Genomic DNA, 13,431 nt, shown 5'->3' with positions numbered 1-13,431 from the left:
TTTTGCTATTCAGCTCGTGTAATATGTGGTTATACATGTTTTGTGTTGAGTTATGAAAATATGGACGTATGAGTTCTGTGCGTGCCGTTGTTTTAAACAAGTTTTTAAAAACATCATTGGTGTTTTCATAAGCCTAACCTGCTGTAACTGCATTGCCTGTTTTAGATTGTATAGCTCCTCTCTATTGTAATACTACAAACTAAACCCCTTCAGTGTTCCCTGAGCTGAGAGCAGCAAAACATTTGGATGTGTTGAGAAATCGTGCTGACCAAGAGCAGTCTTTGGAGCGCAATAAGAGGATGTCAAATAAGGAACAGCAAACTCAAACACGCTTTATTTCTGTCTGGTACAAGTGTGTCACAATGTCAGGGTGGAACCATCAGCCCTACTTCTCTGACAGCACGAACAGCTCATCTGCGATGTTTCGTGCCTCTTAACGTTGCATTATTTTACTAAAACACACGCTCAGTGTTTGCACATCACTGGAAAAAAAACATAAAGACAGTGTGAAACTACAAAATATAATCACCACAAACGCTTCTCTTACGTATTCACACTACTTGAGTTGATCTTTGAGCCCTGGGTGACTGAGGAGACCCTTTTGAAGTCATGTGATGATGGTGTAATCCTGTCCTCTCCGTCAGTGTGACATTCAAACTCCTAGTGGCTGCGCGCCTCGCTGTTTGCTGTTTCTTGGTGTCACCGCTCATCGTTTGTAGCTGCCACCATCCTTATCTGACCCTTGACCTTTCCCAGAATACCATGGGTCACTAACGAGGTCTTAGCCCCAAAGCTTTCCTCACTGTCCGTGTCACCATAGCAACTGGATGTTGCTGGGGAATTAGCCAGGGCAATGACTGAGTCAGTTGAGTCTCTGTCTCTGCGAGCAGTTGCCAAGGCGGGACGGGCTGAAGACGGCGGCGCGGCGTGAGGCTGAAAAAGAGGGATCAGTTTGTTGCTGTCCAGCCTTGCTGCCATACCCTCATCCTCAGCCTCGTCATCAGCTGAGTCCCTGCTCTTATCCTGGGCCTGGTCATTGAGCAGAGTGACTAGGAAGTTGATGTACTTCACAGCCAGGCGGAGAATTTCATTCTTGCTCAGCTTCTTGTCAGGCGGGTGAGTGGGAATGAGTTTTCTCAGCTCGGAGAAAGCCCCGTTGACGTTCTGCTGTCGCCAGCGCTCACGGCTGTTGGTGAAGACACGGCGAGCAAGTTTCTGAGGAGGGCCTGTCAGACACATATGTAAACTGTGTGATTGTGTATGACCATTTATTTACCATTACAAATTCACTTGTGAAAATAGACTTCAACATACTCACAATTGTTTTAGGGAATTATTTAGAACTTCATTTATGTAAACTTACATTTATGGCACATTTTTTATTATTTACATGTTCAGAAGGAATTAGTGAGTTTGAGGCTGAAAACTATAGAAGAAGAAAAGTACAGGGAGACAACACATTTCCAACCTTGTTCTTAAAATAAAACTTTAATCATGAATCACTCGACATGTTTGGGGAAACAATTCATCCAGTAAATTTTTCAGACGTGCAACTGTTGTTGGCCGTTGTATTTAATAGTTGTAAACAATATAATTGTGTATTTTCATGCACAGGAACTCACATTCATTGATCTCCATCTCAAAGTGTGATGAGGGCCTTCTCTTGATCCGGCTGTTGTTGATGACACCATAGTTTCCTCCTGACGGACCTAGGTAAGAGCTGGGGGTAAAAAAAAAAAATAATAATAAAATAAAAAAGGCAAAATATATGAAAATGTAACATTTTGACAATTGGAATCAAAATCTACCTAGATTCAAATGCAGCTAAAGATTTTTTTAAAGATTACAAACGTATTAGGTCATTCCAGCATCTCATTTCCTAAATAATAGTGAAACAGGACAAATTGAGAGAGCAGCAAGATGGAAGAAGAGGAAGCTATTAACTGAGGTGTGATTTTACTTGTGGCATTGATTAAGTGTGCATGCAGAGTTTTAGCTTAGGCTCATTAAGTCTGGTTACTAGCTGATTCTTCTTTAGGGGAATGAAATGCATCAATGCTTCCTGTAACAAACAAAACAAAGACGTAGCCACTGTGAAAGAAATCGTAGTTTTTACATGACCTTCTGTAACACTGTGAGATACACACACACACACACATATAATAAATATATATATATATATATATATATAGATAGATATATATAGATATATATATATATACATATATATATACATATATATATATATATATATATATATATATATATATATATATATATATATATATATACATATATATACTTATTTATTTATTATTTATTTTCAGTGATCAGACAAAAAGCATTAATTCAATAATGCAAGACAGGTTCATTAAGCAAATGTACTGATGAGTAAATCTAGCAATATGAAATGTGAGGCTCTCTCATAGGCGCGTCTTACACATAAGCATGCACTACGATCACTATCAATCAAAATGGGAAGTCATGAAATCCCAGCAGTTAAAGTTACATATGAAACAGAAACTTGGCATTCTGACCAGTGGAGCCACATTATCGTTAGTTTACTAGTATCATCCAAAGAAGCAGAAGAAGCTTCCTCAGATGATACTAATAATCAGAGTGCTTACACTGCACTATATGAACATTGGAAAACACCATCAGTACTGTGTATTAATGTGGTGATTACCTGACTTGGGGTCAGGACCACTTCAAAGGAGACAAGCTGACCCAGGATTAGCCAAATTTACCACACAACTTCTCAATCAAATATGGACACTATGCTTAGTATTTATTTTATCTGTGATTTGTGTTTAAGGTGATTTGTCTATGTCCTAGTAAAAAAAAAAACGGCAAGAAGGTGTCTGTAATGTGAACCTAGTAAAGCAAATAGGTTTAATTTGCTGTGAAATAAAAATGTGGTCACTACAAATGTAGATTATCTTACATAGCATTTTATTTATTTAAAAGAAACCAAATTCTAAAGAGAAAGAAGCGAGGATTTGGCTTAAATGAAGCTAAAATAGCAGAGGAAGCTTTTCCGGCCAAATCACCTGCACTCGTCTGAACATCTTGACTGTGAGTTGACCATGAGCCTGCACGTTCATTGGATTATACTGAAATCCGATTCACATTCACCTCCAAGCCAAACTGCCTGTGTCCTGTGGTTAAAGACAACACCTGACTCAAATTGTCCATGGTTTGGATAAAATGCTTCTATTTCCCTGAATGATGGTAGATCATAAAGTAAAATCATTATGTGATGTGGTCAGTGGAGGCTGAAGATTGTTTGTTATTTGTTAATGAAACTATTTGTTTATCCAAGTTGTTAGTTTTGCTTTCAGAGTGGTTAATTTAAGCTACTACTACATCTGGTTGGTTTCCTTTGTTTTTGTTTTATGGGTCGCCACATCTCAGCACATCTCATGGGAACAGTTCTCTGCTCACCTGCTGTGTCACTTAATTTAGGAGGTAACAGTAAACAGTAAACTGTTGGGACACACTAACACCAGAATCAGCAAAACCTCACCTGGTGAAGGAGTGTACTGGCAGGTACTGTTGAGGTATCAGGGTCGCTGAAGAGGGAACTGTAGGGACACCGGGACCTCCAGGAGCTCCAGGGCCTCCAGGACTGGCCACGGCCAAGCAGGTCAGCTGACTGCGGCAAAGGTCCCCGTGGGGTCGGTGTAGGAGGTTTGGAATAGGATGGAGGGCAGTTAAAGGAGTGTTGGGTAGAGGCAGAGGGGGCTTACTGTGTCCGAGGCTGATGACTGGAATGTGGGGAGGAAGAGGAGAGGATGATGAGGATGACTGAAAGGATGGCGTGGAGGTTGGAGTCGGTAGAGGGCACGGGGAGGAGGTCTTGGCTGGTGCGGGGAGGAGTGGAGGTGGAGAGGAAAGCGTCGGGGACCTGTTGGCAGACGCAGCAGGGGGTGTGGTGGTGGTTTCTCGTCCTCCTTGCTTCTCCTCCTGCTCGTCCTTGACCTCCGTGATGGTTGCTTCAGGTGCAGCAGCTGCATCGGCGCGGTGATGGGTTAACTCCGTTGTTGTAGTGATTGTGGACTGAATGGAACCAGCAGCAGTGACGTCTGTGAGTCCCTTGTGACCTGCCTTGTTAGCACGAGGTAGGCTGCCGATAGCCTCCGATGAAGCTAAAGTCTGGTTCTGGGGAGGACTGTGCTGCTCTACGGCAGCACAGGATGGGGAGGTGGTAGATGGAGAGGTGGACGAGGGGCAAGGTAGGTCTGGGGATGAGCCAGGTGGGCCGTTGGGGTTCAGCTTTTCCATCATGTTGGTGAAGTCTCAGGGGGAGTCCTGAGCTGCTGTTTGTCTCCGCTGCCCACTGTCAGTGTGTCTTTATATGTGTATGAGAGTAACTAATATGTTCATGTGTACCTTCTGCTGCTAGACTAACAGAGCCCTTTAAATGTATACGTTGTTTGCATAGAAGCGTCTTATACCCTGTTATTTCCTCTTTCTTCCTTCCACTTTGCGCAGCACGTTGCTGCTCTACCTCACTACAAATGTCAATTTTCCTGCAGCCAGCTTGAAATCCATCAGTTGCTCGTATTGTTGCCAGCGTCAGAGTCAGTCCAGACTACATGTTGCTACGATCCAGGCTTTTTACCCATCACCCCTATTTCCGCTGGCTGTTGTGTAATTTTAACTGTATCTGGAATGTGAGCGAAGGTGAATTCAGTCCCTCATGCCTGCGCGTTGCAGTCATGGATGAAAAACTACTTGCTACTGTGCTGTAGTCTGTGGCTGCAGTGTGGAGCTTTTGTTGTCTGTATTTTTCTCGCAGTACATCCTGAGCAGCAGAGTCTAGGTTTTGAATGAGTCTCCAGTGACTGCTCTTAATGAGTCTGTCCGTCTATCTGTCTGTCTTTGTGTATTTTTAAGGATGTGAGTCAAAATCCTTTTAAGCATTCGAGACGTCCCAGACCGGTGAAGATTGGATTCATATCAAAGATTCTATTGAACAAAAGAAAAAGGGCACTCAGGATATATTAGAATGTAGTAAAGGCAATAACATATAAAAATGTGCTCAAATGACATGGAAGCACTTTGTGCTAAAATGTAATGAGGGAATATTGAATCTAAATGGAAACCTACAGATTCAGCTCGTGCTGCAGCTCTAATGTTAAAATGCTGCACATGAAGTGAATTCACTTTACTACTTCAAGTAGTGTGATATAGTTTGTACTCTGCTAAGCAAGGCGCAAAACTCTTATGATTTCTCCGGTTTTGCAATAGATATTGTTCCTGTTTTGTCTTTTCTAGTGGTCATGACTATATTTTTAGACAGTTCTGTTTTTCGCAGTGATGTGTAGGGGTGACACAGGTATTTTCCAACTAAAATTGCAGCAGTTTTATATTTTTGGTTGGTATATCTTAGTTAAAAGAACCCGTAGAGAACTACTGTACTGTGTATGCGGAAGTAGCGTTACATGATATATTATTATTAATATTTAGTTTCCCAGTCGTGAAACTCAGCGCTACGCTTTATTTTATTTATTTGTTTATTCGTTTTTTTTTCTGAAAGCCTAATTAGCTGCACAAAATTTTAATTATTTTTTACTGTGTTTGGCAAGAAACAAATTGTTATGATTCCCAAAATATTTTATTATTTGCATATATATTTTACTGTGTGCATATAGCGTTTAATGCTTTGTCTAGATAAGTCTGGATTTCCGGACATGCAAAATGAGCTAAAGGTTTCTGTCAATTATTAAAATAAAAGGTTTTTAAAAATGGGATAAGCTGATAATATTTCATTAAAGATAAGCAATTATAAAAATGTAGGTAAAATTAGACTTTAGATTTCCTTGCACTATATTTCACCGTTGTCCAACACTGTTGTCTGTACTTTCTGTCAAATTTGCATATTAAATTAATATTATGTTATAGTAATATACAAAATATATTTACACATAAATGTCAACGAGTAGACTGGTAAAATATATATCTGATCATTTAGAGGAGCAGTTTGTGATCTAATATAATTCTATAATTGATTCCTGTCTTCATACTATTTACCAGAATACTACTACAACTACTATCAATAGATTTTAATGTATCACTACAATATTTTACTAAATGTAAAAACAGACATTATGTGCATTATATACTATGTATAGAAGAAACCTCTATCTAATACTTTTCGGATACGGAGTTACACCGTTCATGTTACAGAAACTGTAGAAAGAATGAAATTAAACATTAAGACATACTCACAGATGCATTAGGACATCCAGTGTGTCTCGTCTGTCTGTCATGTTAAATCCGTCAGAGTTCAAGTGATCTGTGAACGCACATGTTGTCTCCTTAGCGTTTAACCTCCTCCTGCTCCTCCTCCTTCAGGTCGCTCACACTCCAGTGCAGCCTCTGTCCCTGTCTGTCAGCCCCTCAGACCAAAACCGGGGCTGTCTGTCTGACACCACTCAAACACTTTTCATACTTAGGTGAATTAATCACCAACAAAAAAAAAAAACACAAGGAGTCAGAATGAGACAGTCCCACCAAACGTGTTTTGTTGTGAAGTTGCTCCTTTGAACAAAAATACGCTCAAAGCGTGGAGAGGCATATGTGATATATAGATTCTCACCTCTCTCACTCTTTCTCTTCTTCACTGTCCTGTCCTGTCCTGTCCTGTCTGTCTCTCGCTCTCTTCGCCAAGAACTCACAATGCTCTAGTCAGTTGCCAGTCAGAGAGCTCTGGTACTGGCAAATGTGAGATGGGAGAGAGCAAGGAAGAGGAGGGGAGGAGGGGAGGGGGGGGGGGGGGGGGGGGAGAAAGGGAGTGAGGTAAAGAGAGGGAACCATGTTGCAAGGAGAGTTTTCCGCTCCCTGCTGGACAAGAGGATGTGCTAGTACAATATGGTGGCTGCTGATAAGAGCCTCAAAAGCTGCCTGTGGCCTGTAGATAAGGAACCTCCACCCCTCCCCTCCTCCCCCTCCACCATCACCAATATCAACACACATACACACTCATGGAGACACACGCTTTTCATAGCATGTCGCTAACACAGACACAAAAGCAGGTTCGTGCCGATGTACATGTGCGCACACACTCATCACGGTGGACTGGTCAGTCCCAGACTTTGAAGGAACTTGGACTGTTTCCAAGAAAACATCTGCAGCTGGACTATGATACAGTATGTCACGATATAATAAACAGATGTCCATGTGTTTCACACACATGCTTGTGCTCCTTTGTACACACGTGTGTACACACACATACAATTAATGTGCGCACAAATAACACGGCCACTCGGGGAATCACCCACTGCAGTGTCTTTGTTTAGAAATGTCTGTTAATGAAGTTTGTGGATCATAAGAAAGGTGTAGGTACAAAAGCATGTTTATTTAGAACATTTACTTTATTCACCTGATTTGAGACAAATTGATGTAATAAAGGAGCTGATCACAGAAGAAGAAGAATGGGAGGTATCATATCTTTCTTTGTCAAAGATCATACTGAACACTATATAAACTATAAGCAGTAAACTAACAATTTAAAATGCTTAACTAATAAAACTGGTTGCAGTTTTCCCTCCACCAGTATATTTGTAGCATCATTATGCAAACACAAATGAAGCTTTTCTGTCATGACATCAGAGTACACCTGTGTCACTGATGTCCAGTCCGTTGTCATCGTGGTAACTTTCCTATCCAAGTGCAAACTTCCTTCCTAAAACCATCTCTCTTCTATTCACTTCTATCTGTGTCTGTGTCTGTCTGAACCTCAGGGTCGGCACCTCTTCTATTCCCTCTGTCACTTCCTTCTTAGACTGAAACACAAACATTATAAAAGCTTTACAGTTACATGACCTTCGGGGTCCTGGGAAAGAAAGCAGCTAGCTGAACTATACTGCTCACTAAATCTGTCATCATCGTCACCGTCATCATCCTCGCCATTATTGTTAATTTCACCGGAGTCATCACGACCACCATCATCATCACCTTACATTATGTACAATAATTTCCCCGGGCTCTAAGTTTGCTGATATTAACAATAGTCTTTGTAAAGTCAGAGTGCAAACAGTGTCATCTATTGGTCTGGTCACACTCTTTTGCGTCAGGCAGCTGTGGTTCCAGTTGATCACACTCTGTGAGCTAGAATAACGTTGTAGTGGCACCGCTGTGCCTGCAGATGCTGCATGAATTTGCCTGTAGCTTATAAAAAGCTACACAAGGGACAGAGAGAAATCCTTTGGGAATACGTTTTCCTGTTCTTTATGTGCTCCTGTTAAAAGTAAGTTGATCAGTATAGTTGTGGTTCTTTAAAGATGTTAATTTAGAGTTTGATTTAAAATACACAGTAACAGAAAATGAAAAGGGCTCTAAAGCCAGTTAAGTTGTTTGTGGCTCTGAAATCAGCAGAACAGAATCAACAGAACAATTAAAACATGTCCTTTCACTTTATTGGCTTTAACATTATGGGTTGGATTCAAAGTCACTTTTGTCTATTTGTCATGTTGCTATGTACAGTGAAAGAAATGTTTAATACACTGACTTATTTGATTATACATTGAATATAATGTAATTGATTGTTATGCAGTATGTGACTGTGTGTGTTTTCCTTTTGTGTGTGTGTGTGTGTGTGTGTGTGTGTGTGTGTGTGTGTGTGTGTGTGTGTGTGTGTGTGTGTGTGTGTGTGTGTGTGTGTGTGCTCTTTCTTTTTTTTTTTTTTTTTTGGTGTTGGCAGCTTTATACCGTGGTGGATTCAGGAGGCAGCCATGCCTCAGACATGAAAATATGAAAATTGCCTGTCTACCACTGGTTTCACAGTTTGTCGAACTAACCAGAAGAATCCAACATACAGCTGAACAAATGATACGCTACGTCGAATGAAGCGAGATTATTGTCTGCTAAACAAAATGTACGCAAAGAAAGGTAGGAAAATGATCCATTCACATTAACTCCAATTAGTTCAATAATTCAGAGTAAAGCCTGTGAGCTGCTGACAACTGATCTGTGTGCATTTTGGGTTTCCCCCCTCCTACTGTAAAAGCCTGACGTACTGTATCAGACTGTCATAGCTCTCTGAGCAGAAGAGAGAGAAGACAGAGAAGACAAATCGTTGACTCTCATGTAAGGTCCTGTGCGAGCAAACAGTAAACGGGCAGTAATAATAGAAACAGACAGCTTCCGCTTTTCCCTTGAGTGAGGAAGAAATCAAGAGAGGATTGTTTTAATCTCAGAGCTGGGCTGTCACACCCTCCTCCCATGGCTCCCTCAAAATACCCCTCTCAATCAACTCAGTATCGATGGGGGAGCCTTTATGCATGAGCGATTTTCTGTGTGTTTATTAGTGCAAACCAGTCCTAATACACACACGCGTGTGCGAGTGAGTGAGTGTGTGTGCACCTGCAGCAACAATATTGATCTCCTTGCTCAGTCAGTGAGCATGTGTAGGTGACGAGTGGAAAATGAAAACCTTGTGGTCTATAGAAAGTACCAGGTGTTAAACTGTATTTCAGGAACCAAATAGAATCTGAGTTTAACAGTTATACAGGCAGGTCCATGTGTTGGATGTTTTGATGGTGACACAGTGTGAGTTTGTATTCTGCCACAATAGAAATTAAATGAAACAATCAGAATGAGCCTCAAGTGTACACTGTTTTTAATTTAAGGATTTAAAAAAACATGTGCACTGCTCAAACACCGACATTTTAGAATAACTTTTGTGGTCCTTGTATGAAGTCTGTGGTGATGACGTGACTTTTTATCTACTGTTTACTTTTCATGACTGTGGGATGAAATTTGGTAGAGATTCGTGTTTGTAACTCAATGACTTTTCCTGTCATGCCACATTCATACACACATCCATTCCTTGACTGTACGTCTGGAAATACACAGGACTGGTTGTCAAAACGTGTTGCAAACATTCAGGGTAAATCTAAATAACTTTGGATCTCGTCTGACGTCTCATTCAGTACCTTCATTAGGTCAAACTGTCAGTTTGTCCGATACGTCTTGTACTTGTTTACATAATTTACTTGTTTAGTGCTGGTTAAGAAATATTAAGACGTGTGCCTCCTGAGAATGTCACCAAAACTCCTCTCACAGACCCAAGAGCTCAGAAAGATCCCAGTAAGTTCACTTCTGCCCTTCACCTCAGAAAAGCTCACAACACGAGTTAGACGAAGACAACAAGACAACAAAACTAACAAAAACAACACACAAAGGGAGGAGCTGCAGCATTTATGCAGCAATAATGTAACTTATTACTAGTTTTTGAAGATAGATTGCTATTGTGTGATAACAGGCCGCCCAGTGGTTTCCTTCTGTGCTGACTTTGTTTGAAACCTGGTGATCCAATGGAGATAACTTCATAAGTTGGTGCCGTATTCTGTCTTTGAGAGAGTTTTAAAAAAAGCTACTGGAGGAAAGAAGAAAGGGTGAAGAAAGGAGTCAATGGTTGAACTTTTTTGATCCAAAAAGTTCCCAGCAATGCAGGTAAATAGTTGTTTGTGTGTGCAAACCACTTTACCACCAACAAGGACTGGTCAGTAACAGCTGGAAGTTCTGTTAATAGACAATAATGCTAATCCAATCAGTTGTTACATTTGGATTGTACTTATGTCATTAGATGTGAACTGGGTTCATGGGTCCTGAACTGACCTTTACATTAAAAACAGAGATGGTCGTTTTGCTGGTACCCATGTCTAACCCTCTGCATTTTTTATGGTAGAGATGGTGCGGTTACCATGGATCAAAACCACAAATGTCTGGATCCCATGCTGGAGACAGGTTAGGAAGAGTCCTGTGAGACATGATCTTTGGATTTTTTTCAACCAAATTATGTCACAGAACCATTTTAAAGGGTTTTTAACTCCAGGGACCCAAATTTACCTGCTGAAAAGGTTGATATTGCATATTACATATTGACTGAGCTAAAATGACTTTTAGCATTAGCCACAGTAAGCAACCTATCATGATAGGTATTGGAAGGCTGTGATGGGAAATTGAATAATAGTGTTAATCTGAGCAAGGTTGATTTTATTGATTGTGATTTAAACGTATGTATATGTAAACGTTTGTATTCTGTGTATGTACATATACGTTGGAGAGGATAACACAAGTTTTGCTTTTTCAAAAGCAAGGTTCTTATGCTACACCAATATTCACTCTCACAGTGAAGCTTATAGGAAAGTAGTAAAAATCATATAAACATACAATGAGCACATACTCACATACATGCACAGGTCCAAGAAAACACACACACACACTCCCTAAAGTGGGCTCCATGGCCACATTTCCTCCACACCATGTAAACACTATTGTGTGCTGGGTGATAGGGATCACTGGAACCTAATTGTTTGAGGCAATATTCACAGTGCATTTCATGGAGAAAGTGACAAACAATGCTACGAGCGCTGGCCGAGACGGGCGCTCTCTCTTCTCCTCTGCAGCGATAGATCTCCACTCTGTTTATTTTTCCTGATTGTCCTGGAGACCAGCCATCCAGCTACAAACAAAGACAAGAGGAGTTTCAGTTTATGGCGAAGAGTCAGGGCAAAACATGAGGATGGGTTTGCACAGCTAGCCTCGAATCGGGTACCAAGCAACACTTTGCTTGATCCACTTCATCAGGACTCAGCATTGAACTACAAGTCAAAAGGAGTTACAGGAGCCACTACAGACATGAGTAAACAGATTTTAAAAAACGTTTTGTTTAATAGATCAGAGTCCAGTAGTGGTATGAGACTAAAATATGTAAGAAAAGTTTAAAAAAGCAAAATGTTAGATGGATTTAGTTGCACCTTGTTCAAGTAACAAACCACGCTCCACCACAGACAGCTCAGTGATCACATTCAGGTTTTGCACAGCTTCTTTTCACAAGCCCAACAGTATTCCCCAACACCTGTGAAGAGACTTTGATGTGTAAAATCACTGGAGTTCCCCTTTAAGTTGACACGAAGCAGTCATTCGTGAGACAAGTGCATCCGCCTCTTCTCAGGCAAACCAAACAACTTATTTCATCATTATTAATGTCCTGTAACATCAAGGTCTAATCGTTGTGGATCTATATTGTTGATTTCCAAAATAATAAGTCGTTAAATAGGATGTGAAACAACAGAGTAGAGAGCAAAGAGCTTAATTTTTATCTTCTCACTATATAAAGTTCACAGTGCTCCTGATTAACGACACCTCATACAGTGTCAGCCACACGACAATGGTCACACATTGCTCTGTTCCCAGGATGCACCTGGTGAGGGACGAGCAGGCGGACATGAGGGACAGCTGTTTCCTGTGCATACTTCCTGGTTTGTCAGAGTAGAGGGGGCTCAATCGAGGGGGACGAGTGGAGGAGAGGGGTGGGTAAAGGGTTGGTTCATTGATGATATGTTTTCCAAACAGGATGCATGTAGTCACGAGTGTGAGGGCATCTCATCTCATCTCTCCTCATAAAAATTCATCACAGACCGTACTAATCTGAAGGGAGGACGGATGGAAGCGGAAGAACAGGCGCAAAAGGATTTCAAGGAAAGCAGACACAAAAAAGAAGAGAAGAGAGGAGAGGCTGGATATGTGGAGGAAGGAGGAACAGTTCATTTATTGTCTCCTGTCTCAGAATAGACTCACCCAGCTGGGAGGGAGAAAGTGGACGGGGAGCTAATCAGAACATAATGGGCTCAATCAATAGTTTCCTTGATTGCACACATACTGTACGTTTCTTGTCAACAGCTGAACAGGAGCCAGAGAAGCAGCACATTGCTGAATTTTCAGTAGCTATTTAAATGAGTGTAAAATAAACAAAGGTTTAGGCTTTTTCTGAAGATCAATTTGCCTTTAATTTCCAGAAGAAGAAAAAAAACTATTTTAATGAAGATTTTCATTGTGTTTACTGACCAAGTTTGTATTTTGTAAATAGAAATGAATTTAGAGTTTGATGCCTGCACCACACTCGTCAATGTTGGAACAGATGCAAAATAATACTGAAAGGTTTATGAAATATTAACGTAAAAATATTCTGAATTTTTCCTAAATCAGCAGGTAACTGATAACAGGACAGGCATCGTGACTGGGTCTAAAAGGAGCATCCACCACAGGCCCAGTCTTTGCAAGCAAAGATGGGTCATGGCTCGACACTTTGTGCCAACTTAAGCCATGAGATCACATCAAGTCATTTTAAGACAACTTGTCAAAGCAAGGATGCAGAGACATAAAATAATAAAGACTAATAAACATTAGTCAGTAAAGACTAATAAAGACGGTAAGAGTATTACTGTTTTATACCATTCCACTGGAGGAAGCCGTATATTTGTTCTGTGCAGAAACGCTGCTGAGTTCTGTGGGTCCCAGCTCACAACAGGCAGGCTAAACGTGAAAACATGTTCTGATAAGGCCACTTTCCATTTGTTTTAGGGGAAAACGTATGTGAAGTTACCGTTGCAAAAAATGAAAGGTAATAATCACGTGGAG

General features: G+C 40.7%; 1 protein-coding gene across 2 annotated transcripts; it reads right to left on the bottom strand.

Annotated features, from left to right (window-relative positions):
• Positions 1-307: 307 nt before the first annotated feature.
• lyl1 (LYL1 basic helix-loop-helix family member) lies at positions 308-6,748 on the bottom strand. Of its 2 annotated transcripts, XM_026360365.1 has the most exons (5): positions 6,605-6,748; positions 6,235-6,456; positions 3,527-4,971; positions 1,623-1,720; positions 308-1,226 (listed from the first exon to the last, which is right to left on the bottom strand). In XM_026360365.1, the coding sequence occupies exons 3-5, from the start codon at positions 4,285-4,287 to the stop codon at positions 700-702; spliced, it is 1,386 nt and encodes a 461-aa protein (XP_026216150.1). In that variant the 5' UTR covers positions 4,288-4,971; positions 6,235-6,456; positions 6,605-6,748; the 3' UTR covers positions 308-699. The 2 variants fall into 2 exon arrangements, with proteins under 2 accessions (XP_026216150.1, XP_026216149.1); XM_026360364.1 differs by having other exon boundaries at positions 6,235-6,748.
• Between the last annotated feature and the right edge of the window lie 6,683 nt (positions 6,749-13,431).

This window comes from Anabas testudineus, chromosome 1 (genome assembly GCF_900324465.2).
Source record: "Anabas testudineus chromosome 1, fAnaTes1.2, whole genome shotgun sequence".
Taxonomy (NCBI): domain Eukaryota; kingdom Metazoa; phylum Chordata; class Actinopteri; order Anabantiformes; family Anabantidae; genus Anabas; species Anabas testudineus.
This window is presented reverse-complemented; position numbering and strand designations above follow the sequence as displayed.

Coding starts and splice junctions, on each gene's coding strand:
- lyl1 (XM_026360364.1), bottom strand. CDS start 4,287: ATGATGGAAAAGCTGAACCCCAACGGCCCACCTGGCTCATCCCCAGAC. Junction 1,721..3,526: donor CCAGTACACTCCTTCACCAG/GTGAGGTTTTGC, acceptor TTTTACCCCCAG/CTCTTACCTAGGTCCGTCAG. Junction 1,227..1,622: donor TGAGATGGAGATCAATGAAT/GTGAGTTCCTGT, acceptor TGTGTCTGACAG/GCCCTCCTCAGAAACTTGCT.